Raw genomic sequence first — 27,800 nt, forward strand, 5'->3', positions numbered from 1 at the left:
ATGTCATGGTGCCTGTGGGGTGTTGGTTTGGAGATACTAAACCCTCTACAGGTGTGGATGAATTTTGACCGCCTCCACAAGGCTTTGTCGGACCTCAGATTGGCAGATACAGGGCATTCAGAAAGTATTCAGACTCCTTCACCCTTTCCACATTTTGTTACGTTACAGCCTTACCCTAAAACGGATTAAATATAAACATTTCCTCATTTACATTTACGTCATTTAGCAGACGCTCTTATCCAGAGCGACTTACCAATCTACACAAAATACAGGTGTGCCAAGCTTGTAGCATCATACCCAAGAAGACTCAAGACTGTAATCACTGGCAAAGGTGCTTCAAAAAAAAGTACTGAGTGCAGCCGGCCACAACAGGGAGGTCCGTGGGGCGACGCACAATTGGCCTAGCATGGCCCAGTTTAGGGAGGGTTTGGCCGGTAGGGATATCCTTGTCTCATCGCGCACCAGCGACTCCTGTGGCGGGCCGGGCGCAGTGCGTGCTAACCAAGGTAGCCAGGTGCACCGTGTTTCCTCCAACACATTGGTGCGCTAGCTTCCGGGTTGGAGGCGAGCTGTGTTAAGAAGCAGTGCAGCTTGGTTGGGTTTCGGAGGACGCATGGCTTTCGACCTTCGTCTCTCCCGAGCCCGTACGGGAGTTGTAGCGATGAGACAAGATAAGTAATCACTAACAATTGGATACCACGGAATTGGGGAGAAAAGGGGGTAAAACATATATTTTTTTAAAGTACTGATGTAAATGTTATTTCAGTTCTTTATTTTTAATACATTTGCAAAAATGTCTAAAAACCTGTTTTTGCTTCATCATTATGGGGTATTGTGTGTAGATTGAGGGGGAAAAAAACAATTGAATCAATTTTAGAATAAGCCTGTAACAGAACATGTGGAACAAGTGAAAGAGTCTGAATACTTTCTGAATGCACTGTATAGTCAGAGGGGCATTAGTGGAGGACACACACATCACTTGCACTCAGAGTAAACAAACACCTAAAAACACGACAAATTCAAAAACACATACACCACACACATCCTTCAAAACAATATCCCCAGACCACAGAAAAACTGAGATTGACTAAACGAATAATAATACACAGCCAAATGATCCACAGACATTTTCACATTCACGTTTATTTCCCATGATTTCATAGCAAGCTTCAACTTATGTGTGTTTACAATCCAATTAAAAGGTTTCTCACAGGTTGCTTTTTTTTTTACTCCCACAAACACCTTGAGCGTTTGGCTGCACTATGGTAGACTAGCATTTCCATCTAGCAAAAACACATACACACACACACATACTTCCTCATATACATACGGGGGCCACATCTTACAAATAAAATAACAAAATAAATTACAAAAATAACATTAAATAGCCATGCGCTGACTGTACATACGCAACCGAAATGTAATACCTACATCTAGGAGAGAAAAAAAACAACACTAAAACAAATATCTTATGCTACTCTCAAAAAGCAACAACCTATCTAAAAATAGAGTACCGTTGCAGTGTACGGGCAAACCAACTAAGCTTACAGACAGACTGGAGAAATACATGTACTTCTCAGTACCGCAAAATAGACCCACAACATCGGCTTCAGCTTTGGGCTGAGCTTCTGACCTTTTAGGTGAGGCTTGTTCTCTCCTGTACCTCGGGGTTCATGCGTATGTATGTTGATTTGCTACATGTGCAAATGGTTCTACTTGGCTTGCTAACTTCCTGGTTATGCTAATTGTGCGTTACTGTTACTAGTTGGTCATTGTGTAATACTGCAGTCTTTATGTAAATACGACCAAGGTGTACATTCCGTTTCAACTTGTGTGTAACGATATAATTACATATAGACACACATTATGTAAATAGAGATTTATAGATTCTCTGTGTGTAACACCTGTGTCGTTTTCATGACAAATGGGGACATGGCACCAAAACCATTGTGTTAACGTGTGTTATTTGTCTAATGTGTCTATTCGTTGTACAACACTTCTGACCATTCTATCTATATCTGTTTGAGATATGCAAGGCAGATAAGTATGGATGTGATATCCATAATGCACCAAGGCCAGGGGGGGTGAGATCAGAGCAAAATGGGGGATATCTGGGAGGCGGGGGTAGGAGGGGAAGGAAAATAAGGTCTGTTTCATCTAGGAGGCAACAAGAGTTTGTGGCTTGGACTATGCTGTAGAGACAGGAGTTTTTCCTGAACACTTGTCCTGACCAGGGAGAGAAAAAAAACTTTGGCTCCTAGCCCTGAGTTTTTTGTAGGTAGGTCACAACATGGTCAGGAGAAATTCCTCGTGCTAGGGTCACAAAAGGGACAGGGTGAAGAGTGGTTAAGTAGTGGTCAGGGAGTTTGAGCTAGGTGAGTGAGTCTCTGTGGTTGTTGGACTCGGAGTCGGAGAGGCGGTTATCGTGGGGGTCTGCGGCGTCGGGGTCGTTGTCGGGTTCATCGCCACTCTCTGCGCTGTAGTCCACCTCCTCCATGAAGGAGTGCTCTTCGTCCTCCAGCACGTACGTACTCGGGCTGCTGCTGGACAACAACACAAACAGTCAGTCCATTATTCTAGGCAGGCTCAATTTAAAAAAAAAATCTAAGTACTTGAAAGCAACAAAAAAAATAGATTTGAACCTGGGTCTGGACAGAAATTAAATATAAATGATTTCAGAAAGGAATTCAGAAAGATAACACTAGTGACAGGCAATAAAAAGTATACTAACCCAACAAAATAAATCCCATTAAAACACTAATCGTTTTCTCTTTTTATGCGTCAGTTTAGTGGTTTAATGGTTAAACGTCTGAGGTTTAGTGGTTTTAGTGGTTTTTAATGTTTTTTAATGGTGTGAGGGCTTTGAAAGAGGATCCCATGGAGACAGTGGATGAGGGGGTTCAGATATTGACCCCTGCTCCCTCCCACCCCGCCCCAGAGAGAGGTAAAGTGGATTAGGAGGAGGGTGTGACGGGGTGTAATTGTGTAATGGGCTGGATGGACAGAGTGCTGTCTAGAGAGGAGTGTTAAGATCCCAGAGTGAGAGAGCTTGAGCCATTACAGTCCATTAGAGAAATATTGCAAGGGCCACTCACTCACTCTGGACTAGCCCCACACACACACACACACACACACACACACACACACACACACACACACACACACACACACACACACACACACACACACACACACACACACACACACACACACACACACACACACACACACACACATACAATTCCAATCTTCTTATTATTATGATATCATGGGTCTGATGATTAAATATTAAATGATAAAAAGCATAAAAACTGTTATGATCCTATAGCCAAGCCCCGAGGTCTCTAACCTGGCTGCTTGATGGGTTTCAATAAATAAATACATCAATTATACATGGATAAATCAAGACACGAGGAGAAGAGATTTGTTCGAAGGAGCCACATTGACAGGCCATGAGGATGCTAAAGATGATGATAACGAACAATGCAGCTACACTACTGTCCTGAGTGCTGGCCACACTGCAACTGGCAATTCAACTAGTGGATCATGTATGGTTAGAAGGTTGGAGAGTATGAGTGTGTGTGTGTGTGTGTGTGTGTGTGTGTGTGTGTGTGTGTGTGTGTGTGTGTGTGTGTGTGTGTGTGTGTGTGATTTAATACTATTTTTTATTTCTATTAGTTGTTCGATTTATTTGAAATTCAGTTTAGTTTCAGTTCATTTTTAGGCTTGATTTACTATTTTTTTAAATTTTGTTTCAGTTTGATAAATACTTCCATTTCATTTTTATATGATTTAGTTTCAGTTTTAGAGTTAGGGATAAATGTAGCCTATGCGTGGGAGGCTAGAAGACATTTGTGTGTTGTATGCATAGTTTGTTTTTTGCGGGACGTCACTCCTTGCCACTGGGGGGCAGTAATGCATAAGGCCAGGACCATAGACTTGGGTAGACATAACATCTCTGTATCATGATGGCGTCTGTGAGAGCATGGGCAGTGCCATTGAGGCCATCTCCATCTTGAAAGAGTACATTTTCGTCTTCATGAGTACAAATCATTGGTTTATCCTTCCTGATGACTCGGCTGTCACGACTCCAACCGGGCCATCAGGCCATGCCAACCGGGTCATTGATCAGCCAATGAAGTTGAAAGTCCCTCCCAGTTGACTAAGTCAAAATGTCGAAAGTCCTCAATGGTGGTGCACATGCTAACAAAGGCTTTTGGCCACTAGAGGACTCCATACAACTCCATGGCCTGGACGTAGGTTTGGTTAGGTTTCAATTATGCATCTATCTTAATATAACTTAAAGGATAAGCGCCTAGACTGGTGCAAGAAAATGGGGTAAATAAAAAACAGCTGGTTTGACCACAAGGGTCAGGGCAGATGAAATGTAGTCATTGTTTGAGTGTTTCTGTAAGTTGTTGTTCGTATAAGTTTGTTTTTGGAGTAAAAATAAATAAATAAATAAATATATATATATAAAAAAGAAATAACTGCAACGACAGCAAAAAGCATAAGCAAATCTATCAGTTCACTGCCAGCCAGCGTGTGTGTGTGTGTGTTTCTGTTCAACCGATCAATCATTTGTGGTTCATCTTCAAGGAGGTTGTCGTTCGGTTTCTCAAGCCTGATGACACACTGAATATTCTCTCGTCTAACACTTGGGATGTAGGGACAGAAAACAGACCCAGTGCCACAGGGCACAGCTTTGGATAAACAGCCATCCTTGCCTGGCAGAACTGGAGAGGTGACTCTGTAAACATCTTCACTGCGAGGAACCTATATTTCTGAAGAACTGTGGTCGAGATGCTTGCTGGATTCAACGTGCTGGCATCGTTCGGGGGTCTGTGCTGCTCCATGGCTGTACTGTCCTATTTGCTAAAGTACAGAAGACTGCTTCCCTCATCAGTGGCTCCATTTCTGTTGGCAAAGTGCCAGAGACTTGGGTCCATCAGACAAGCTGCTGCAGGGGTTGGATGGAAGTTGGCTGCCAGAGGATTCAGTATGCATGCGAAGCGCTCACACAGTGACTTCAGGAGGACCTGTCCCAACTGTTTTGCAACACTAGTTGACTGCAAGTGTGCCTCAAGGTTGAAAAGGCAGAGCACCACATCAGACAGCGACTGGCTGTCAGTTTGAAGATGATCGGTGTGGATTGCGAACGGCTCCAGCAACTTCACAAGCTGCTCTAACTTGGCCCAGTCATGCCCCGTGCTCGCCCTCGGATTTCATCCCTGTTAGCTAGTGATAACTATTAATAGTGACGCACAAGCTAAGCCTATTTGAAACATCGGCATCTACGGGAAGCATTTACCCACCAGATTCAGAAGATCGAAAACCCCATTCGATTTTTACCCCAAGAAGAAAAAAACTAAAACGTAATTTATGATGAGTTTTATTTGATATTAGTTCGTTTTGCATTCAAAGATAATGGTTTCAGTATAGATTTCCAATGTCAGTTCCTTGGTGTGTGCATGTGTCTGACCTGGAGACTTTGCAACGTGTCTCGATCAGGTCACTCTCCACGTCCAGAAGGTGGGCGTGGTTCCGCAGCTCCAGGGGCGAGGTCAGTCTCTTCAGCCTGAGCAGAGCCACACAGAACTGTGCTCCCATCTCCTCCAGCTCCCTGGTGCCTATCTGGAGCCCCTGGACACACACATTATTAACACTTACTGTGCAAACACATTGTATATACACCCATGCGTGTACACAAGCACACATAATTAACACTACACACGCACAAACACACACAGCAGGTAGCCTAGTGGTTAAAGCGACAAGGTGAAAAATCGGTCAATGTGCCCTTGAGCAAAGGCACTTAACCCTAATTGATTCAAGGTCACCGTTGATAATGGCTGACCCTGGCCATAACGCCACTCTCCGGGAGAGTTGGGAGATGCAAAAAACACATTCCCAATTTACACATGCTTATGATACAGACCTGTGCATGTGTGAAACAGGCCAACTATAAGCACCAACCTAATTATGATCACACACACACACTTCTGTCCCACGGGCAGGCTCTCAAGTCTACAGCGGGCTTCCAGTAAAACGTCTGTAGCAGAAACAGGATTCTGTTGCAGTGTGTTAAGACTCGGAGCAGAACTAAAAAGAGGACACTGGCTTGGCGGGACCATGGGAAATAGAACCTCAACTAAATACGATTCCTGAACATCTGTCCAAACACTTTCCCCCTCCACATGCATAACTTAGTCAGCAGGGATGGAAGGAGAGGGACCATGCAAAACAGGCAACCCTAGCCTACCCCTGGGCTCTGCAGATGTTGACATTGGCAACGCCAGTGCTGAGAGGGGGAGACGAGCTGACAGAGGTTTCTGCACTCACTGGACACTCATAGACCGAACATTAACTCAGTCATCATGGAGTGCGCACACACACACTAACAGCTTTGAGTCACTAACAGTATGACTTACAGGACTATGGCTCCCCCTGCTGGTTGTTGGTCCACACACACACACACACACACACCAGGCTGTATCGACACAAACACACTCTCTAGCACACACACACACACCCCCCTTGCATTTGTCATTGCTGGGATACACCCCCACCTTGTATTTGCCCTGGTCACAGCCACAGAGTGTGCTCTCCATGGTGTAGCTCCGCTGAACTCCGATCTCCCTCCACACCACCACACGGGCCGTGGCCTCCTTGGAGCGCTCCACCACAAAGCTGCAGCTGGCCATGCTGAAGGCCGGCGCCGTCTGGGACAGGATCTTAGGCAGAGTCTGAGGGAGGGAGAAGCGGAGAAGAGTTGGAGTGCAACACCTATAGACAACAGCCCGTGAGGGCTCGTTTGTGTCGGAGAGAGGATTCGCTATGGGCGGATGAGAGATTATCTGAAAGAGATTAAACAGCATGGTCATTACATAGGTGCACCTTGTGCTGGGGACAATAAAAGGCCACTCTAAAATGTGCAGTTTTGTCACACAACACAATACCTACCACGTCTCAAATTTTGAGGAAACGTACAATTGGCATGTTGACTGCAGGAATGTCCACCTGAGGTGTTTACAGAAAATGTCATGTTAATTTCTCGACCATAAGCCCCCTCCAACGTCGTTTTAGAGAATTGGCAGTACGTCCAACTGTCCTCACGACAGTAGACCACATGTACGGCGTTGTGTGGGCGAGCAGTTTGCTGATATCCACGTTGTGAACAGAGAGCACCATGATGGCGGTGTGACCATGGTATGGGCAGGCTTAAGCTACAGACAGTGAACACAATTGCATTTTATCGATGGCAATTTGAATGCACAGAGATACCATGACGAGATCCTGAGGTCCATTGTCGTGCCATTCATCCAACGCCATCACCCACCTCATGTTTCAGCATGATAATGCACAGCAGATAATGGAAATGGTGGTCACACAAGATACTGGCTGGTTTTCTGATCCACACCCCTACCTTTTCATTTTAAGGTATCTGTGACCAACACATCTGTATTTCCAGTCAGGTGAAATCCATAGATTAGGGCCTAGTGAAGTTATTTCAATTGACTGATTTCCTTACATCAACTTGTAACTCTGTAAAATCAGTTGCGTTTACATTTTTGTTCAGTATATGCGTGAGTGTACTGTATGTGTACTGTATGTGTACTGTATGTGTACTGTATGTGTACTGTATGTGTACTGTATGTGTGTCTCTCACCCTGTAGCCAAGGTCCTCGTGTAGCTCACAGGATGTGGCGCTGATGTTGGTCTGCCATACGGTCTCCTTCAAACTACAACCGTACATGAACACGTTCTTCTTCCGGGAGTGACCGTGGTAGTCACAGAACACCTACACACCAGAGGGAGGTAAGGGAGAGGACTCAAGTCACCAACAGTGAAGTGGACGACGGAATTTATGAAGACAGTCGAACTTCGTCAGTCGGGCTCTACCGCCACGACCGTTAGGGAAAGTGACAAGGTTAAGGTTATGGCTAAGGGTTAGCATGACCGAGTTAGCCACGTGCGACCAGCGGCTGTAAGGGTATCGTGGGCTACGGCACGCATATGGCGGTTACGGCACGTAAGCGTGGTTGGGCTCACCAGTGGCGCCCTCTGGATGGCGGCGAGGTACTGCAGCAGACTCTTGGTGTGGTAAATGGTAGGATGCAGCTCAGGGCTGGGGCTCTGCCACTGTCGGTTCAGATCCTCCCCACTCAGAGAGCAGCGATGACTGGAGGGAGAAACAGAGTTGTTGTTATACACACTGCCTTCAGAAAGTATTCACACCCTTTGACTTTGACTCACTGGCCTACACACAATCCCCTATAATGTCAATGTTAATTACAAATGAAAAGTTAACATTTTTTAAAGTATTCAACCGCTTTGTTATGGCAAGTCTAAATAAGTTTGGGAGTAGAAAATGTGCAAGTCACATAATAAATTGCATGGACTCATGCTGTGTGCAATAATAGTGTTAAACATACATTTTTAGTGACTACCCCATCTCTGTACTCCACACATACAATTATCTGTAAGGTCCCTCGGTCGAGCAGTGAATTTCAAACACAGATTCAACCACAAAAGACCAGGGAGGTTTTCCAATACCTCACAAAGAAATGCATCTATTGGTAAATAAGAACAAAAACAAAAAGATTACATTGAATATCCCTTTGAGCATGGTGAAGTTACTTATTACACTTTGGATGGTGTATCAATGCACCCAGTCACTACAAAGATACAGGAATCCTTCCTAACTCAGTTACTGGAGAGGAAGGAGACCGCTCAGGGATTTTACCACGAGGCCAATGGTGACTAAGACAGTAACAGAGTTTAATGACTGTGATAGGAGAAAACTGAATTCACCTTCAGCAGGAGTAATAACCTAAAACACAAGGCCAAATCTAAACTGGAGTTGCTTACCAAGAAGACAGTGAATGTTCCTGAGTGGCCGAGTTACAGTTTACACTTAAATCTGCTTGAAAATCTATGGCAAGACCTGAAAATGGTTAACAACCAATTTAACAGAGCGTGAAGAATTTAGAAAATAATAATGGGCAAATGATGCACAATCCAGATTTGGAGAGCTCGTAGAGACTTACCCAGAAAGACTCACAGATGTAATCTCTGCCAAAGGTGATTCTAAAATGTCTCAAGGGGTTGAATACTTATCTAATGAAGATATATTAGTTTTCTATTTTTCTTCTTTTTTTCTCTCACAAATATTCAAATTTTTCTTCCACTTTGACATAAGATTATTTTGTGTAGATCGTCGACCAAAAATAACAATTCAATAAATTTTAACTCCACTTTGTAACAACAAAACGTGGAAAAGGTCAAGAGGTGTGAATACTTTCTGAAGGCACTGTAGTATTCAGTTTGTGTGTGTCCATGCCAAGTATGTGCACACGTGCATACGCACATTCTAGTTGTGTGTGTGTGTGTGTATGTGTGTACACTTACTTGCCGTTGACCACTCCGTCAGGGTTGAGCATGGGGACTATCTTGAAGATGTAGGCCTCCCTGAGACTGTGTGCCAGGGGGCTGCTACCCATCAGGAACTCCAGGGTGCCCTTCATCACCCAGCTGGCGTTGGTCTCCCCTGGGTGCACTCGTGATGACAGGAACACCAGAGGACGGTTCCCTAGACACACACAAATCACATAAAATTACACTAAGCAACACCCCCAAAAGAAGGATGAGACAGTAATGTGACAGAGAGACAGTGATATATTTAAGTCATTCCCCACCACAGTAGTCAGTCAGTACTCACTGAACTGGCAGATCTGGTCGTTGCTGGTGGACTCGGGCATGGCGGTGATGGTGAGGAGGGGGCAGCTATTACCACCAAGAGTCTCACACAGGATGTCTTGGCGCATGTAGATCTGAGGGGTCCGCAGCGCCTCCAGCTTCTGAAGGTGCATCTGGGCAGGAACACAGCTAATAAGGAGGCTTTACACAACAGTGGACCTCCGTTGGGCTAGTAGAGTAGTACAGTGCCTTGCAAAAGTATTCACCCCCGTGGCGGTTTTTCCTATTTTTTGCATTACAACCTGTAATTTAAATGGATTTTTATTTTGATTTCATGTAATGGACATACAGAAAATAGTCCAAATTGGTGAAGTGAAATGAAAAAAATAACTGAAAAGTGGTGTGTGTATAAAAATAACTGAAAAGTGGTGTGTGTATAAAAATAACTGAAAAGTGGTGTGTGTATAAAAATAACTGAAAAGTGGTGTGTGTATAAAAATAACTGAAAAGTGGTGTGTGTATATGTATTCACCCCTTTTGCAATGAAGCCCCTAAATAAGATCTGGTGCAACCAATTACCTTCAGAAGTCACATAATTAGTTAAATAAAGTCCACCTGTGTGCAATCTAAGTGTCACATGATCTCAGGACAGACAGACAGACACACACGTGGCCAAAAGTTGAGAATGACACAAATATTAATTTTCACAAAGTCTGCTGCCTCAGTTTGTATGATGGCAATTTGCATATACTCTAGAATGTTATGAAGAGTGATCAGATGAATTGCAAAGTCCCTCTTTGCCATGCAAATGAACTGAATCCCCCAAAAAACATTTCTACTGCATTTCAGCTCTGCCACAAACGGACCAGCTGATATGATGTCAGTGGATCTCTCTTTAACACAGGTGTGAGTATTGACGAGGACAAGGCTGGAGATCACTCTGTCATGCTGATTGAGTTTGAATAACAGACCGGAAGCTTCAAAAGGAGGGTGGTGCTTGGAATCATTGTTCTTCCTCTGTCAACCATGGTTACCAGCAAGGAAACATGTGTCGTCATCATTGCTTTGCACAAAAAGGCATTCACAGGCAAGGATATTGCTGCCAGTAAGATTGCACCAAAATCAACCATTTATCGGATCATCAAGAACTTCAAGGAGAGCGGTTCAATTGTTGTGAAGGCTTCAGAGCGCCCAAGAAAGTCCAGCAAGCGCCAGGACCGTCTCCTAAAGTTGATTCAGCAGCGGGATCGGGGCACCACCAGTACATTCTCAGGAATGGAAGCAGGCAGGTGTGAGTGCATCTACACACACAGTGAGGCAAAGACTTCTGTAGGATGGCCTGGTGTCAAGAAGGGCAGCAATGAAGCCACTTCTCTCCAGGAAAAACATCTGGGACAGACTGATATTTTGCAAAAGGTACAGGGATTGGACTGCTGAGGACTGGGGTGAAGTCCTTTTCTCTGATGAATCTCCTTTCCGATTGTTTGAGGCATCCAGAAAAAAGCTTGTCCGGAGAAGACAAGGTGAGCACTACCATCAGTCCTGTGTCATGTCAACAGTAAAGCATCCTGACACCATTCATGTGTGGGGTTGCTTCTCAGCCAAGGGAGTGAGCTCACTCACAATTTTGCCTAAGAACACAGCCATGAATAAGAAATGGTGCCAACACATCCTCCGAGAGCAACTTTTCCCAAACACCCAGGAACGGTTTGGTGACAAACAATTTTCCAGCATGATGGAGCACCTTGACATAAGGCAAAAGTGATAACTAAGTGGCTCGGGGAACAAAACATCAATATTTTGGGTCCATGGCCAGGAAACTCCTCAGACCTTAATCCCATTGAGAACTTGTATTGTCTTTGGGGGGGGGGTGAATAGTTATGCACACTCAAGTTCTGTTCTTATTTCTTGTTTGTTTCACAAAAAAACAAACATTTTGCATCTTCAAATTTGTAGGCAGGTTGTGTAAATCTAAATGTACAAACCTCCCAACAATCCATTTTAATTTCAGCTTGTATGGCACCAAATAGAGAAAATGCCAATTCGCAAGCCACTGCACCACAACTAATTAACATGTTCAATCTCCAAAACTGTGAAACAGTTTTTCCAGAGTTTAGTTATCTTTTATACCTCTAGAGTAGGTGTAGAAATATATTACCTTTAGAGTAGAGTAGGTATAGGGCTAGTGATATACACTCATCAGCCAGTTTATTAGGTACACCCATCTAGTACTGGGTCGGACCCCCCTTTGCCTCCTGAACAGCCTGAACTTGTAAGGGCATGGTTTCTACAAGTTGGAAACGTTACACATGGATGTTGGTCCATGCTAACGCGATAGCATTACGCAGTTGCTGCAGATTGGTGGTACACCAGGAAGAATGGATCCATTGACTCACGTGATGTTCTTCCACTCCTCAATTGTCCGGTGATTGTGTGCTCACTGGAGCCGCTACTTCTTGTTTTGAGCTGATAGGAGTGGAACCCGGTGTGGCTGCAATAGCCCATCCATGACAAGGATCGACGACTTGTGCGTTCCGAGATACCGTTCTGCACACCACTGTTGTACTGCGCTGTTATTTACCTGTTTGTGGCCCGCCTGTTAACTTGCACGATTCCTGCCATTCTCCTTCGACCTCTCATCAACGAGCTGTTTTTTCCCACAGGCCTGCCCCTGACTGGATGTTTTTTGTTTCTTGCACCATTCCCGGTAATACCTAGAACCGGCGTGCCTGGCATAGACAATCATACCACGCTCAGAGTCGCTTAGGTCACTCGTTTTGCCCAATCTAACGTTCAATCAAACAGTAACTGAATGCATCAATGCCTGTCTGCCTGCTTTATATAGCAAGCTACGGCCACTGAGTATAACAAACATTAGGAACATCTTCCTAATATTGAGTTGCACCCCCCCCCTTTTGCCCTCAGAACAGGCATGGACTCTACAAGGTGTTGAAAGAGTTCCACAGGGATGCTGGCCCATGTTGACTCCAATGCTTCCCACAATTGTGTCAAGTTGACTAGATGTCCTTTAGGTGCCGGACCATTCTTGATACACACAGGAAAATGTTGAGCGTGAAAAATCCAGCAGCTTTGCAGTTCTTGACACAAACCGGTGCGCCTGGCACCTACTACCATACCCCCGTTAAAAGGCACTTAAATATTTGGTCTTGCCTATTCATCCTCTGAATGGCACACATACACAATCAATGTCTCAATTGTCTCAAGGCTTAAAAGTCCTTCTTTAACCCGTCTTCTCCCCTTCATCGATAGTCATTTAAATGGATTCAACAAATGACGTCAATAAGAGATCATAGCTTTTACCTGGATTCACCTGGACAGTCTACGTCATGGAAATAGCAGGTGTCCTTAATGTTTTGTACACTCAGTGTATAGTACCTTCAGAGTAGAGTAGGTGTAGGGGTAATGGTAAGCGAAGTAGCAGACGTCGTCCTTGTGGTTGAAGGTCATGCTGAACGTCATTGTGTAGTAAGACTTCCCCTTCTGACCGCCTGCCGCTATCGAGCTCCTGGAGAAGTGGTTTCTGGGTAAAAGGAGGTTGAAAATCTCACAAATGCTTGATACAATGACAAACAGAAACCAGCGAACAAAGTCACACTCATGACACCAGGACCTACCAAAGTGACCAACAAGTAAGCTATTTGATAGCCCTGTTCAAATACCTTCCTTCCTTCCTTCCTTCCTTCCTCGATTGCTTGGGGTAAACACAGATCGGGAAGTTATTGGATAAGAGAAAGCAAGGTTACCTTCCCTATTACAACCAATTTAGATCGGTGGTTACTTCAAGGAACAGGCCCAGACGGAAGGATGCATTTTAGAAGAAGTTTTGGAACGGGGCTCGTTTCTCCTGACAGGTGCACTACTTGTCCGGTGGGCTGTGTCATACCGACTCTGCTCGGGAGGTAAAGTAGGACAATCACACCTACTTGTAGTAACAGATGTCCGTTCCGGTGCGAACCCAACGGGGCCTGCCACTAATGGCCTCCTGAACAGAGTACATCAGCACCTGCATACCTGCAAAACAGTACATGCAGTCAATTTACTAAAGAGAGGTTAATTATATACACACACCACATACTGAATTAGCATTTCTGTCTAATTAGCATTTCTAGCTTTGCCACACATCAAAGGCTAAATAATGCAACAAAACATGACCAAGGCAGTCAGTCGCTCACCGTAGTTGAACTGGCTGTTGGACTTTTCACAGTTGATGATGTTGAAGCGATAGGGCGCTCCCACGCGCATGCCGCTCACCTCAAAGTAGAACCACTGGTGGTAGTGGTTACTGTTGATGTCAGAGTTTAGGACCAAGTCATACTCAAACCTGGAACACACACAGATCACATCAGCTCAACCTTTAGGCAAACCAAAACGGGTAACACATGTGAGCACGGGAGACAAAGATGAATTTAACAAATACTTGAAAAAAATGCATTTATTTTGATGTTGTTCCCAGTTTACGTAACAATGGGACACAATACTCACTTTCTGGCTTGAATAGCCTTCCTCAGGTTGCCAGACTCAAACTGAGAGTTGAACTTCAGAGATTCACCGTCATCAATCACCGGGCAACTGAAACAACAGACACCCACACCGTGAGACCAACAGACACCCACACCGTGAGACCAACAGACACCCACACCGTGAGACCAACAGACACCCACACCGTGCGACACACAGACACCCACACCGTGAGACACACAGACACCCACACCGTGAGACACACAGACACCCACACCGTGAGACACACAGACATCCACACCGTGAGACACACAGACACCCACACCGTGAGACACACAGACACCCACACCGTGAGACCAACAGACACCCACACCGTGAGACCAACAGACACCCAGACACCCCACCGTGAGACACGTGAGACAACAGACACCCACACCGTGAGACCAACAGACACCCACACCGTGAGACCAACAGACACCCACACCGTGAGACCAACAGACACCCACACCGTGAGACCAACAGACACCCACAACGTGAGACCAACAGACACCCACACCGTGAGACCAACAGACACCGTGAGACCAACAGACACCCACACCGTGAGACCAACAGACACCCACACCATGAGACACACAGACACCCACACCGTGAGACCAACAGACACCCACACCGTGAGACCAACAGACACCCACACCGTGAGACCAACAGACACCCACACCGTGAGACCAACAGACACCCACACCGTGAGACCAACAGACACCCACACCGTGAGACCAACAGACACCCACACCGTGAGACCAACAGACACCCACACCGTGAGACCAACAGACACCCACACCATGAGACCAACAGACACCCACACCATGAGACCAACAGACACCCACACCGTGAGACCAACAGACACCCACACCGTGAGACACACAGACACCCACACCGTGAGACACACAGACACCCACACCGTGAGACCAACAGACACCCACACCAAGTTTCCTGGACTGAAGATGATGACGCTCACCTCTGTATGTCCAAGTCGTAGACCACTTTATCAAGGATGTCATTGGGGTGGATCAGCCTCTCAATGTCCTGGAAGATCTTAGTCCTGTAGGGGGGCAGAGGACTGAGTGACATCATCATCACACAGCGGCAGCAGGGGAGAGCACTAACAGAACACACCAACCCTTCACTTTGACTCCACACTACTTTGAGCCACCCGACTACCGGAAATGAGTAATTTTCAGTGGAAATAGGTGGCACAAGGAGACATTGAGTGATTTGACAGATTCCAGCTACTGGTCCAGTTCTCTTAATCTCAAACAAGGGGGAGAGGGAGTGCAAAAGAGACACACTGCTGTCGTACCTAGATCAGCGTCTAGGGGTCTCACCTCTGCACGCCATAGACCCTCTCCAGGATGTGTTCTCGGAAGGTGGGCGCAACGTGGCCAAAGTAGTCTGGGTAGGCCACCTCTGAGTACTGTGGCACAGAGCGTGTGCTCTTGACCATCTCCACGTACAGGTCAGGGTCATGGAGCGGCAGGAGCAACGCCGTGTCTGGCACCTCCAGCACCGCCCCCTCGCCTCCCTCCTCCTCTGCCCACTCCTCTGCTAACGTCTCTTCTGCCCCGCCCCCTTGCCGGCCAGCCACACCCCCAGCCAGCAGGGGAGGTTGTCTATAGTGCCTGTTGACCCCTCCTCCTCCACTCCCTGCCCCGCCCTGAGGCCCAGTCCCCTCCAGGGCCACCCGCTCCATCCCCTGCACAAGCTCCTGCTCTAGCCCTGGCTGTGGTCGGACTTGGCTGTGGTCACAGCAGCCATCGTGGTCCTTGGTGATATTGATGGTGTCCAGGGTATGGACTGGGGCCGGGGTGGGGGCTGGGGCCAGAGGAGATGCTTCAGGGTGGGGTTGTTCACCTTTGGCCAGGTGGCACTCCTCCTGGAGGGGGGCGGCAGTTGGGTATTTCGGGGGCAAGGTCTGGGCGGTGGGAACGATGATGGGGCGTTGAGACTTTGGAGCTGTCGGGGTGGCCGTCACACCGCTCTTTGGGTTATCAAAGTTAAATCTCTGCAGACACACAAAGGAGATTGAACTTTAGGACGACAGGCAGCTTTCTGACCACTTACCATTGTGGTCAACTCATGAAAAACACACATCTGTATGTTTTACAGTGTTTCCTCTAGGGTTTTTTCAGCAGCGGTGGCAAAGTTAGCATGGGGGGGCGTGGTAGTGGGCTTGGCCAATGGTGAACATTTTTGAGAACATCGTCTTGGCCGCAGACAATATTCTGCTGTTTTAAAGATAATTTGCTGCAATTCTACACGTTTTGACATGGCTTATGCCTGAGTGACTCAAACAAACTATTATTTTACAACGTAGAAACCAGTAAAAAATAAATAAAAAACCTGGAATGTGTGTCCAAACTTTGGACTGGTACTATATATATATATATATATATATATATATATATATATATATATATATATTTTTTTAAATAATATATTTTGGATTGGCGGCAATGAATATAGGGGAATCACTGTTTTTAAAATGGAATGTTACAATATTGATCAGATTTTTTGATGTTGAAGATTCAACTAAAGACACAAAAGGGTGTCTGTCCTGCATTACCTGGAAATCCTCGGAGAGTTCCAGAAAGAATCTCTCATAGATCTTCAGCTCCTCAAACGGCCTGCTATGGGTCTCTTTGGGTCGCAGTTTATTGATGTCCGTTTCTATGTCATCATTCTGCAAGGGGAGAACACGTCATCAGACACCCAAATAAGCAGGAGCTGGATCCCAGTGTGGAAAGAAAGTGTATTCAAATGTTTTCACTCTAACTTCAGAGAGAAGGTGGACAGGGAGCAACTGTGGTGGTCAGTAGTGGTTGCGGTCACACTGTTGGTCTGGTCACTGCAGTGTCACCTGTCCTGTGGTCAGTCAAATAAGGTGTGGTTTAAATGAAAAAGGCTGCGGTCATGGTTCCTGTACCCTGGCGTGGTGGTCCTTATCCTCCTCCTCGTTCTCTGTGTCGTTCTCGGTCTCAACGTCATCGTTATCGTCGCTCTCGTCCACCACGTCATCCACTGGCAACCACACACGGGGACAAAGGCAAGATTGGGCTCAATTCCAGTTCTATTCAGTATTCAGTAAATCTGGGATTCAATGAATCCAGGAAGTAAACTGATATGCTTCTCAGAGAACCATTGAGGACAGTTTACAAGATCAAGGTGTAACCGGACTGGTTACAGGGTCTAGGGAGAGTTTCCAAAAAATAGAAACAATTTATTTTATTTTTTAACTTTAACACTAAAATAATCTTAAATCCAATGGTAAATGATCCCAATGCTAAATATGATCTCATTTTAGCAAAACTCAGCCAAGATTGGTTGGTTGGATTGTGCACTAGATGAGAGGTGATTGCAGTGTCGTTCCATATCATTTCAGCAAGCCTTGCCCCCCTCCCCACCATCTCAGACTGTTCTGAAATGGTTTCCACAGCAACATATAAGATAAACATTCCTGCAACATTATTTTGTTGAAATATCATTTGATCTCTGAGAAACTAAGCTAATTGACTGCACCCAAATTAGCCCTTTTAATTTACAAGATTCAATAAATATAGTAACCTATAAAACTATCTGGACCAAACTTCCTCCGACCAATGAGCAAAACATGAGGAACCCTGGATCCTTCACACACCACTCCCACCACAAAGGCCAGTAAGTATACAGTGTGACAAAATCCTCTTTCTTGTGCTTTTTGAAGTGGAACGACCCTGCAGGCAACTGTGAGAATAAGCAGACAGAAATGAGATGAGGAGAGAGATAGAGAGAGAGAGAGAACATCCGGCATCTTGATTGGGCAGCCGGGCACATGGCTTAAAGAGTGAGGTGACATCAATGAACAGTCAGTAAGAGTGAAAGTTCTTGAGTTTAGAGTTCCTTAATGTTAGAGGAGACTATTCTACTGTGTTAGTAGTGTGATACTAGACTGAGGAGTGTGACTCCGTAGCGGTTAGGCTACTACTTATTGTGACAAGTCTTACCCTATGGGGGCTTTGGTGTAGAACTGGTATATGGGTCTTCCTGAAAGGGACATCTGTGGTGGAGCGTGTGAGTAAACTGTGTGCAACGACCATTGGGGTGATCTAAGTGGCTCGCAAGCATTGTGAGTATAGTATGCGTGTGAGCCTCACCCCCCAGGGGCTGGTTGTAGAGCTGAGCGACGGGTCCTCCTGCCGGTACGTGAGGCAGCTGGTGGTGGAAGACACTCTTGATGGTGGGCAGAGGGAGGCGGTTCTTGGGGAAGCACTTCCTCATGATAAGACTGGAGGTGTTGATCAGAGGGTCCAGAGTCCTAACTGGAAGGCACTCCTAACAACACATCACCATCATTACTACTGATCGTCATCCTCACCGTCATCAGATTCATCATTTACCATCAGTGTTGGTGTAATGAAAAAGGTGAGACTCGAGGTGAGGGTGTTGTGAGGAGAGAGTTGGGATTAAGGCTAGGTGCATAGACAGAGGGGGGGGGCTAGAAACCCCGTCGCCAGGAGTATGTCGCGAACTTAGACTGCTACACCAGACTCCGGCACTACTTTTTGGAAGTTTTGTCACTGTACTCACAGTAGAGGTGTTGTAGAGGATCCTCATCCCGTCTGCGTCGATGAAGGCCTTGCGGCCCAGCTTGATGTTGGTGATGTTCTTCAGGCAGCCCAGGACTCCTTTGCGGATCAACATGTGGCGGTGGCGCGTGTCGTTGCGGTGCCAGTCCTGGTAGATGTACAGCAGGACGGGCACATGGGCCCGGTCCACCGCCCGCCGGGCATTCGTCTCTGAGGGAGGGATGGTTGGATGAACGGAGAGGAGGGAGAAAGAGGGATTGGGAGGGTGATGGAGAGAGGAAGGGAAGGACAAAGGGGTGGATAGAGTGAGAGAGCGAGCGGGGGAGGGAGGGAAGGACACACTGGTTGGTAATCGGCACAGACAATAGCACTGTTACTGAAAAACCACGACATTGTCCTTAGACACTGCAGAGAGAGGGCGAAAAAAAAGTACTTACTGGATTTGAGCAAGGCCCCCAGTGTGTCCAGGGATACTCTGTTAAGTAAAAGACATCCAGAGAAAGGGGTCAAAAACAGCCACCACACACACACACACACACACACACACACACTTACTTCAGCAGACTGGTGTTCTTTTTGCTGTAGGGTCCGATGATTTTGAACATGAGCTCCAGCACTCCATTCTTCCCCAGGGACACAGCATTCACAGCTGAAGACAAACAAACTGAACCTCAGTGCCCTCCACAATAACACCATATAGGAGTTGGCTACAGTAGGTTAGTAACTGTCATTCAGATTTATGGTTCCTATGGCAACAATAAGCAGTGCCCCCCCCCTTTGGATTTAGAGATTGTTGCGTTTATTAACACCTATAACTGATATTTCCTGCAATCTAGTGCCTAAGATTGCCTCTTTTTTTTAATATATATATATACCAAAATTAGGAGCACGATCCAATTTTTGAGTTGCTCATTCACCCTCTGGAATGGTGCACCTACACAATCAATGTCTCAATTGTCTCAAGGCTTAAAAATCCTTCTTTAACCGGTCTCCTCCCATTCATCTACACTTCTCTTAATGTTTTGTAAACTCTGTGTGTATATATAGTGGTGCAGCCAGTCCACAAGGCAGCACAGCGCCTCTCTTACATTCTTTGTGGAGAACCCTGCCTATGACAACAGTACATTAGGTTAATAACTGTCTGTCTAATGTATGGTTCTGATCAGGGGTATCCCCCTTTTAAAAAGGTTGTGCTGCTGAGTACAGCCGGGGGGTAGAGACCCCCTTTGGTATTTTTTGTGTGTGTTTTTTGAACACCTGTAACTGCCATTTCCTACAATCTAGAGCAACACATTTCATATATATATTTATATACACATACTGCTCAAAAAATTAAAGGGAACACTAAAATAACACATCCTAGATCTGAATGAATGAAATATTCTTATTAAATATTTTTTTCTTTACATAGTTGAGTGTGCTGACAACAAAATCACACAAACATTATCAATGGAAATCAAATTTATCAACCCATGGAGGTCTGGATTTGGAGTCACACTCAAAATGAAAAAGTGGAAAACCACACTACAGGCTGATCCAACTTTGATGTAATGTCCTTAAAACAAGTCAAAATGAGGCTCAGTAGTGTGTGTGGCCTCCACGTGCCTGTATGACCTCCCTACAATGCCTGGGCATGCTCCTGATGAGGTGGCGGATGGTCTCCTGAGGGAACTCCTCCCAGACCTGGACTAAAAGCATCCGCCAACTCCTGGACAGTCGGTGGTGCAACGGAGCGAGACATGATGTCCCAGATGTGCTCAATTGGATTCAGGTCTGGGGAACGGGCGGGCCAGTCCATAGCATCAATGCCTTCCTCTTGTAGGAACTGCTGATACACTCCAGCCACATGAGGTCTAGCATCGTCTTGCATGAGGAGGAACCCAGGGCCAACCGCACCAGCATATGGTCTCACAAGGGGTCTGAGGATCTCATCTCAGTACCTAATGGCAGTCAGGCTACCTCTGGCGAGCACATGGAAATGCCACCCTACACCATGACGGACCCACCGCCAAACCGGTCATGCTGGAGGATGTTGCAGGCAGCAGAACGTTCTCCACGGCGTCTCCAGACTCTGTCATGTCTGTCACGTGCTCAGCGTGAACCTGCTTTCATCTGTGAAGTGCACAGGGCGCCAGTGGCGAATTTGCCAATCTTGGTGTTCTCTGGCAAATGCCAAACGAGCTGCACGGTGTTGGGCTGTAAGCACAACCCCCACCTGTGGACGTCGGACCCTTATACCACCCTCATGGAGTCTGTTTCTGACCGTTTGAGCGGACACATGCACATTTGTGGCCTGCTGGAGGTCATTTTGCAGGGTTCTGGCAGTGCTCCTCCTGCTCCTCCTTGCACAAAGGCGGAGGTAGCGGTCCTGCTGCTGGGTTGTTGCCCTCCTCCACGTCTCCTGATGTACTGGCCTGTCTCCTGGTAGCGCCTCCATGCTCTGGACACTACGCTGACAGACTCAGCAAACCTTCTTGCCACAGCTCGCATTGATGTGGCATCCTGGATGAGCTGCACTACCTGAGCCACTTGTGTGGGTTGTAGACTCCGTCTCATGCTACCACTAGAGTGAAAGCACCGCCAGCATTCAAAAGTGACCAAAACATCAGCCAGGAAGCATAGGAACTGAGAAGTGGTCTGTGGTCACCCCTCCTTTATTGGGGGTGTCTTGCTAATTGCCTATAATTTCCACCTGTTGTCTATTCCATTTGCACAACAGCATGTGAAATTTATTGTCAATCAGTGTTGCTTCCTAAGTGGACAGTTTGATTTCACAGAAGGGTGATTGACTTGGAGTTACATTGTGTTGTTTAAGTGTTCCCTTTATTTTTTTTTGCAGTATATATGTATATATGTATACAGTATATATGTATAAAAAGGAAATATATAAATAAAAAGGAAACACACACACACACACACACACACACACACACACACACACACACACACACACACACACACACTACATGACCAAAAGTATGTGGACACTTACAGTTTGAGGAGTAGACCCGTAGAACCTGCAAGCAGGGCAGCAGCAGCTTGTGGTTCTGCAGGTTCTGTTTGAGCAGGTTCACAGTGACGTTCAGAGCTCCGTTCAGACGGGCTTTCACACCAAACTTCCTGTCTGGAGAAAGAGAGACAGAGGGAGTGTGCATGCGAGAATTTGTCTGTTTGTGGTAGGGATTATGGTTTACGGTAGAAGTTTGAATGACTATGTTAGGGCTCTTGTTACAGCGGTAGAGTACCCATACAGTGTGTGTGTGTGTATATATATATATATATATATATAGTACCTTTTGGTCCAACTTTGGCCAGGAGTGAGTGGAGCTGCAGCATGAGCTCCTCGCTGGGGGGAGACTCTTTACTGCCACTGAGGACCAGCTGCAGCAGGATGCCTGTGCCCCCCTTGGACACAAACACACCAACCCTGCGCCCCCCACCTGGGACACACACACATACACCTATCATTAACACAGCTTCCACAAATGTACAAATAACCATCTCAGTTTCCACAAGTCAATCAATCACCACAGTTTTACACTGGCAGCCCAATTCTGATATTTTATTCCACTAATTTGTCTTCTGACCAATCACATTCGATCTTTTCACATCAGATCTTTTTCAGAACTGATCCGATTGGTCGAAAAATATCAGAATTGGGCAGCCTGTGTAAACACAGCCTAACAAACCACCACTTCAGTCACACCATCTACCCAATCAAAGCACTGTTTCCACCCAAGACAATCTGACACTCATCAAATCAGAGAGCAAGACACTGTCAAACAGGAAACTGTTAGTTCCCATTATGCAGTTAAAGAGCGGTTACCACTTACCCACAGTTAACAGCTCATTCAGGATGTACAGAATGTTCAGGATAGTTTGCAGATCCTGTGTGTTCTATCAAAAACAGAGAGCATGCTGGGTATTACCAACACAAAATAACATGTGAGCAATGACAAACACATTCATACATGTGTGCACACACATAGACAGACTAGGGCTGCTAAACTACCGGTAACATTGGTAATTATAATAATAATAATAAATGCCATTTAACATGTGATTTTATCCAAAGCATAAATGCATACATTTTACATACGGGTGGTCGCAGGAATCGAACCTACAATCCTGGCATTGCAAGCACAATGCTCTACCAACTGAGCTACAGAGGACCACAGGTAATCTATGGTAACTTTGGTCATTTATACTTTATATGATTACATTTTTTAAAAAGTTATTAAAGTATATTTTCTTTATACATGTGTCCATATTGTTCATGAGTTTCTAGTGAACAGACCATATGGTTTTAGAGAAAATAACCTTGTTCATGAAAAAAAATAAAACATCTAATCAACAATGGCATTATTTCTTATTAACTCTGATAATCTTACATCTGTTTTCTTTTTTGATAACTGCCCCTAGTTTGGTGGCAAAGCAATTACAACAGTGTTTCCCCAACTCGGCCCTGGGGAGCCCAAGGAGTGCACATTTAGTTTTTTGCCCTAACACTACACAGCTGATGCAAATGATCAAAGCTTGAATATTAGTTGATCATTTGAATCGGCTGTGAAGTGCTAGGGCAAAAACTAAGATGTGTTTTTGGGAAACCCTCTAACAACAAAGACATATAAAATAAATAAAAGGGTGTAAAAATAGAAATAATATTTCATGCCGAAACCATCATTATAAACACTAAATTGATGGGTTATAATTAAGATTATGCTTTAGAGCTTTGTCATTCTATTTTTTATTGTATATATATTTTACATGTGATAGGGCCACACAGAGGGCCAGAGAATTACAGACACATGACAATGTGAAGTCCCCAAAAAGGCCACTATATGTCATGTGATAAATTCCATAGAATCCTCGAAAGTTACCATAATTCTGGTATACTGGTAAACTTTTTGAAGGTAGAACTCTGGCTACCTGACAGGCCCAGAGAGCAAATTAAGTGCACTTATAGGCCTACCGCTGGCCAATCAGATTGCTCAGATCAACGTGTCTGCACTGTTTCCTCACGCCATAGACTGTGAAAAGAAGCCTCAAACACAAGAGTTGATAATATAAGATTGCAAAAAAAAAAGTAAAACGATGACTAGAGAGAGACTCAACGAATCAGCAAAAAGCTGCTGTTTTTATGAGTATATCCCTCCACTCACGGTACAACCAGCCTCACTGATGCTCCCTCCCTCCCCTCAGACTGAACATCAGATGCAGGCTACCAGTCCAGTAAAAAAATAAAAATAAATGCTCACTCAGCTGTTTCTCACAAGTAATACAACAAATTCTATATTACCAGTGTGGTCATATACCTAAAATGTAGAAATTTTATTTCAAAATGGTCTGAGAAGAACAACATTGGCAGGGCAATTCAAGTATAGCCAATATGCAGTAATAATGTATTGGGCTTACAACCTACTGCACAAACCTCATTGCTACAAAAGTGTTTTTAATTTGTTAATGTTGCATAGGCTTACATTTTTGTAAGCCCTGTTTAAGCCCTCGGTCTGCTTTTTGACTCAGAAAGTGATCTTGACTAAGAAAAGGTTGGTGACCACTGGATTACAGGCAACATCTGCATTGAGCTAAAAGCTAGAGCTTTCAAGGAGCGGGACACTAACCCGGACGCTTATAAGAAATCCCCCTACGCCCTCGGACGAACAATCAAACAGGAACTAGCGTCAATACAGGGCTAAGATCGAATGCTACTACACCGGCTCTGAAGCTCGTCGGATTTGGCAGGGCTTGCAAACTATCACGGATTACAAAGGGGAAACCCAGCCACGAGCTGCCCAGTGACACGAGCCTACCAGACAAGCTAAATGCCTTCTATGCTCGCTTCGAGGCAAGCGATTGATCTGTCATCAAATGATTTATAAGTACATGGGGAGAATAACTAGATGGTGAGATATAAAAGCCATTGCCGAAACCAAGTGTGTGCCATGTAGACTGCATCTCGGTGAGGACTATTATTTCCAATACTTTTAGGACACCATGACGTTGATAGTCCTTGTTATAAGTGAGCTGTACCCTTTTCACACTACTGAGCCGAGCAGAGCCGAGCGTACCGTACTGTTCCAGCCCGGTTACACATCCACCACAGTTGCTGGAACCTTGCTAAAAATATCAGAGCCAGCTCAGTTTGGTTTGGGTCGGCACGATAGTGGCACGAAATGGCTACTCAGCGATATTCCTTTTCATTAATGTGTTTGTCTCCTTATGCCCTCTGCTTAGGATGTTGGGGTATTGTACAGTAGCAGAATGTGGCGTTATTAAATAAAAATTAAACAATTAAAAACAAGCAGCCCAATTCTGATGTTTTGCCTAATTATTGGCAAAAGAGCTAATCTGATTAGTCAAAAGACCAACAGTTCAGAATTAGGCTGCCTGTGCAAACGCAACCCAAGCGACATGTGTGCTCGATTTCTGAGACTATATTAAACACCACAGCGGAACGGGATGTGAACTCACCTCTAAGGTTGCCAGGATGACCTCCATGCCACTGGAGCCCTTGGACATGATCTCCTTCCGTGTCTTCTCTGAAACACAGAGGGACTTAAGTTACATTACGTTTCCCTTCGACATGTTAGTGTTAATAGGCTACTGTTAATAGGCTACTATAGTAACGACTAGCCTAGTTATATTGTTGTCATTTTTACCATGCCATTTCTTAACCAAATAGCAGAATTCCTGATTTTAAAGTGAAAGTGAGTACTGTATAAGCAAATATAAATAGCAAGTACAGTACATTAAACGTTTCCATTTACAGAAATTGTGAAATCCATTTGCTGCTGCTGTAGAAGAGTGAAACATACTCCTCTCTTTGAGAAAGAGGGCTCTGCCCCTCTCTCAGTCTGACCCCAACCCCCATTACTACCCCTCGTTTCTCTCCTTTTAGTGTTTTCCTCAGGGGCGTAATTTACAGGAGGGACAGGGCGGATATATTTCACAATTATTAGAAAGCGGCTAAATGTTCCTACCGTATGATACGTTGAAGTCAAAAATACGCCACTGGCTGCCACAGGTTCTCTCTGAAACAGTCTTACCACATGGATGGACACAAAACCCCCATCACTTGCCCATCACAGAGAATTACCACATCAATCTGTCGCTCTTACACACGCGCACAAAAAGAGCACTAAAAACCAACATAGAGCAAACTCAAACACCAACACGATGAGGTCCGGAGCCTGCTGTTTTTTTGTTTTACCTTGTCGTTAATTGCACCCACCTGGTGTCCCTAGGTCTAAATCGGTTCCTGATGAGAGGGGAACAACAAAAACATGCAGGGGAACTCGCTGAGAGGGCCAGAGTTGAGTTTGAGGGCCCTAGTAGAAACTAACAGAAATAACAAAGTCCAGGAAAGCAAACAAAATATAACTCAAGTCAGCAGCACCCAGGGCAGCTCGTATCCCATGAAATAGACATATTGCTGGTGTGGATGCTAGCCACACCACCCAGGCCAGTAGAGGTTTGATGGAGTGTTTGATTGAGCAGACCTAATGAACACCGGGATGAATGGGAATATGGAAATGGAATGTGTGAAACATTTATAGGCTTATAAATAAAACACACTTTCCAAAATCAGGTTTCGGCACTGGAGCAGCTAGCGAGTTCAAACGCACGAGCACAACTCGACTCTCAGTGGCTGTGCGAAAAGTGATCTCTAAAAACATTTCTATCACACCGGACTTTTTAAAGCTCCTAGAAAACAAAACAATGGCTCACCGTTGACCCTCAAAACAAAAACAACATAAGTTTGGTCCATTTCCATGTAAAAGGACCCATGGTGCACCAACATCTGAGGTTCATAGAGAGCCTGTCAAATTTGGTGTCAAATAAAAGCTAAGAGTCTATATGTTTGAGACATTAAGGAATATATACATTTTTTCAACCATTTTTCATCCTAAAATTTGGAATAAGCAAATGCTTTGATTTCTGGTCAAGCAGACGGAAAAGGGGCTCTTAGAAAACATCTACCAGAAAAGGTATTTAAAACACAATCAAAACACAATCAAGCTGAAGTTAAGATCCTTGCCAACTAATATCAACATTTACATTGAATGTTGCAGAAGTTATATGCCTTCTGTAAGTTTAAAAAGTATTGTCTTGCCATTCTGTTACAAAAACACTTAAATTGAAGATATTTTCTAATATCTCTCATTCATGAGGGAGGATAATGAAAGTTCACAGAAGTAACAAGGTAGACCTACCAATAATGCAATTGTTTTTACTGATAACAATTTAGTTTATGATTTAAGTCTTTTAAAACGTGTCATTCCGTAACAGAATGTCAACAACAAAAAATTTGTAACAGAATGACTGCAACTGAATTGCTACAATGGGACAGAGTAGTCACAAACCACAGTTGGGTCACCTGCTTACGGTCCTCCCTGCCACTGGCATACTGCGATGTTCAAAATCTGAACTCATGAGTGGCCGCAGTTGCTCGCGGGCCTGTGTTTAAGGGCAACAACTACCCAGTATTATGGTACTCATGTTGTGTTACCTACACAAGCACTACCCAATAGAAGGGTTTTTATTGGTTAATGAGGTAATATTCTAAAGCAAAATAGAATACAGTGGGCTTTACACTATTTATTTACTTTTAAGGTGAACCGTAAACACTGTCTTCAGAAACCAGTAAAATTTTTGGCAACTTTATTTTATTTGTAGAGTAGCGGTTATAGTTTTGCCAGTACGAGATATACAGAGTCCAGAGAAACCTTTGTTCCTTTAGACAGTAACTTCACAAACTGCTCAAAGTAGCTAGCTACCTGTAGTAGATCTGCACTACAGTTGCTGCATGGCACTGCAGTACAGTAGTACTCGTCCTCCAGTATGTAAATTAGTGTCAGCTTGACAATACTTTTTTTTAAAGAAACTCAGAAGTGACCCCACTTCCCAATTTCAGAACACCATCTTTACTATCCTAGGTGGGTATTTAAGTTCTGGTCAAATCACCCCCCCCAAAATATACTTTTTGGCTATTCAACACCC

At 44.9% G+C, this 27,800-nt stretch overlaps 1 protein-coding gene across 5 annotated transcripts in view; it reads right to left on the minus strand.

The window, feature by feature from the left end:
• Positions 1-1,123: 1,123 nt before the first annotated feature.
• The window catches only part of LOC118358082 (cytosolic carboxypeptidase 1-like), a 38,574-nt gene continuing 11,897 nt past the window's right edge, over positions 1,124-27,800 (minus strand). For 3 of the 5 annotated variants that reach the window (XM_035735512.2, XM_035735511.2, XM_035735513.2), the window contains exons 4-26: positions 25,272-25,339; positions 22,631-22,694; positions 22,091-22,237; positions 21,790-21,921; positions 19,353-19,446; positions 19,235-19,272; positions 18,799-19,007; positions 18,366-18,543; positions 17,159-17,253; positions 16,799-16,915; positions 15,561-16,237; positions 15,194-15,295; positions 14,203-14,289; positions 13,893-14,041; positions 13,644-13,731; positions 13,096-13,240; positions 9,722-9,872; positions 9,412-9,592; positions 8,053-8,182; positions 7,670-7,801; positions 6,570-6,746; positions 5,483-5,643; positions 1,124-2,543 (exon numbers count right to left, since the gene is read on the minus strand). In XM_035735512.2, the coding sequence (XP_035591405.1) occupies positions 2,372-2,543; positions 5,483-5,643; positions 6,570-6,746; positions 7,670-7,801; positions 8,053-8,182; positions 9,412-9,592; positions 9,722-9,872; positions 13,096-13,240; positions 13,644-13,731; positions 13,893-14,041; positions 14,203-14,289; positions 15,194-15,295; positions 15,561-16,237; positions 16,799-16,915; positions 17,159-17,253; positions 18,366-18,543; positions 18,799-19,007; positions 19,235-19,272; positions 19,353-19,446; positions 21,790-21,921; positions 22,091-22,237; positions 22,631-22,694; positions 25,272-25,339 (3,494 nt within the window). In that variant the 3' untranslated portion in view covers positions 1,124-2,371. The remainder of the gene's footprint in view (positions 2,544-5,482; positions 5,644-6,569; positions 6,747-7,669; positions 7,802-8,052; positions 8,183-9,411; positions 9,593-9,721; positions 9,873-13,095; positions 13,241-13,643; positions 13,732-13,892; positions 14,042-14,202; positions 14,290-15,193; positions 15,296-15,560; positions 16,238-16,798; positions 16,916-17,158; positions 17,254-18,365; positions 18,544-18,798; positions 19,008-19,234; positions 19,273-19,352; positions 19,447-21,789; positions 21,922-22,090; positions 22,238-22,630; positions 22,695-25,271; positions 25,340-27,800) is intronic. The other 2 variants (XM_035735516.2, XM_035735515.2) reach the window with 2 other exon arrangements.

Source organism: Oncorhynchus keta, chromosome 25, assembly GCF_023373465.1.
Source record: "Oncorhynchus keta strain PuntledgeMale-10-30-2019 chromosome 25, Oket_V2, whole genome shotgun sequence".
NCBI lineage: Eukaryota > Metazoa > Chordata > Actinopteri > Salmoniformes > Salmonidae > Oncorhynchus > Oncorhynchus keta.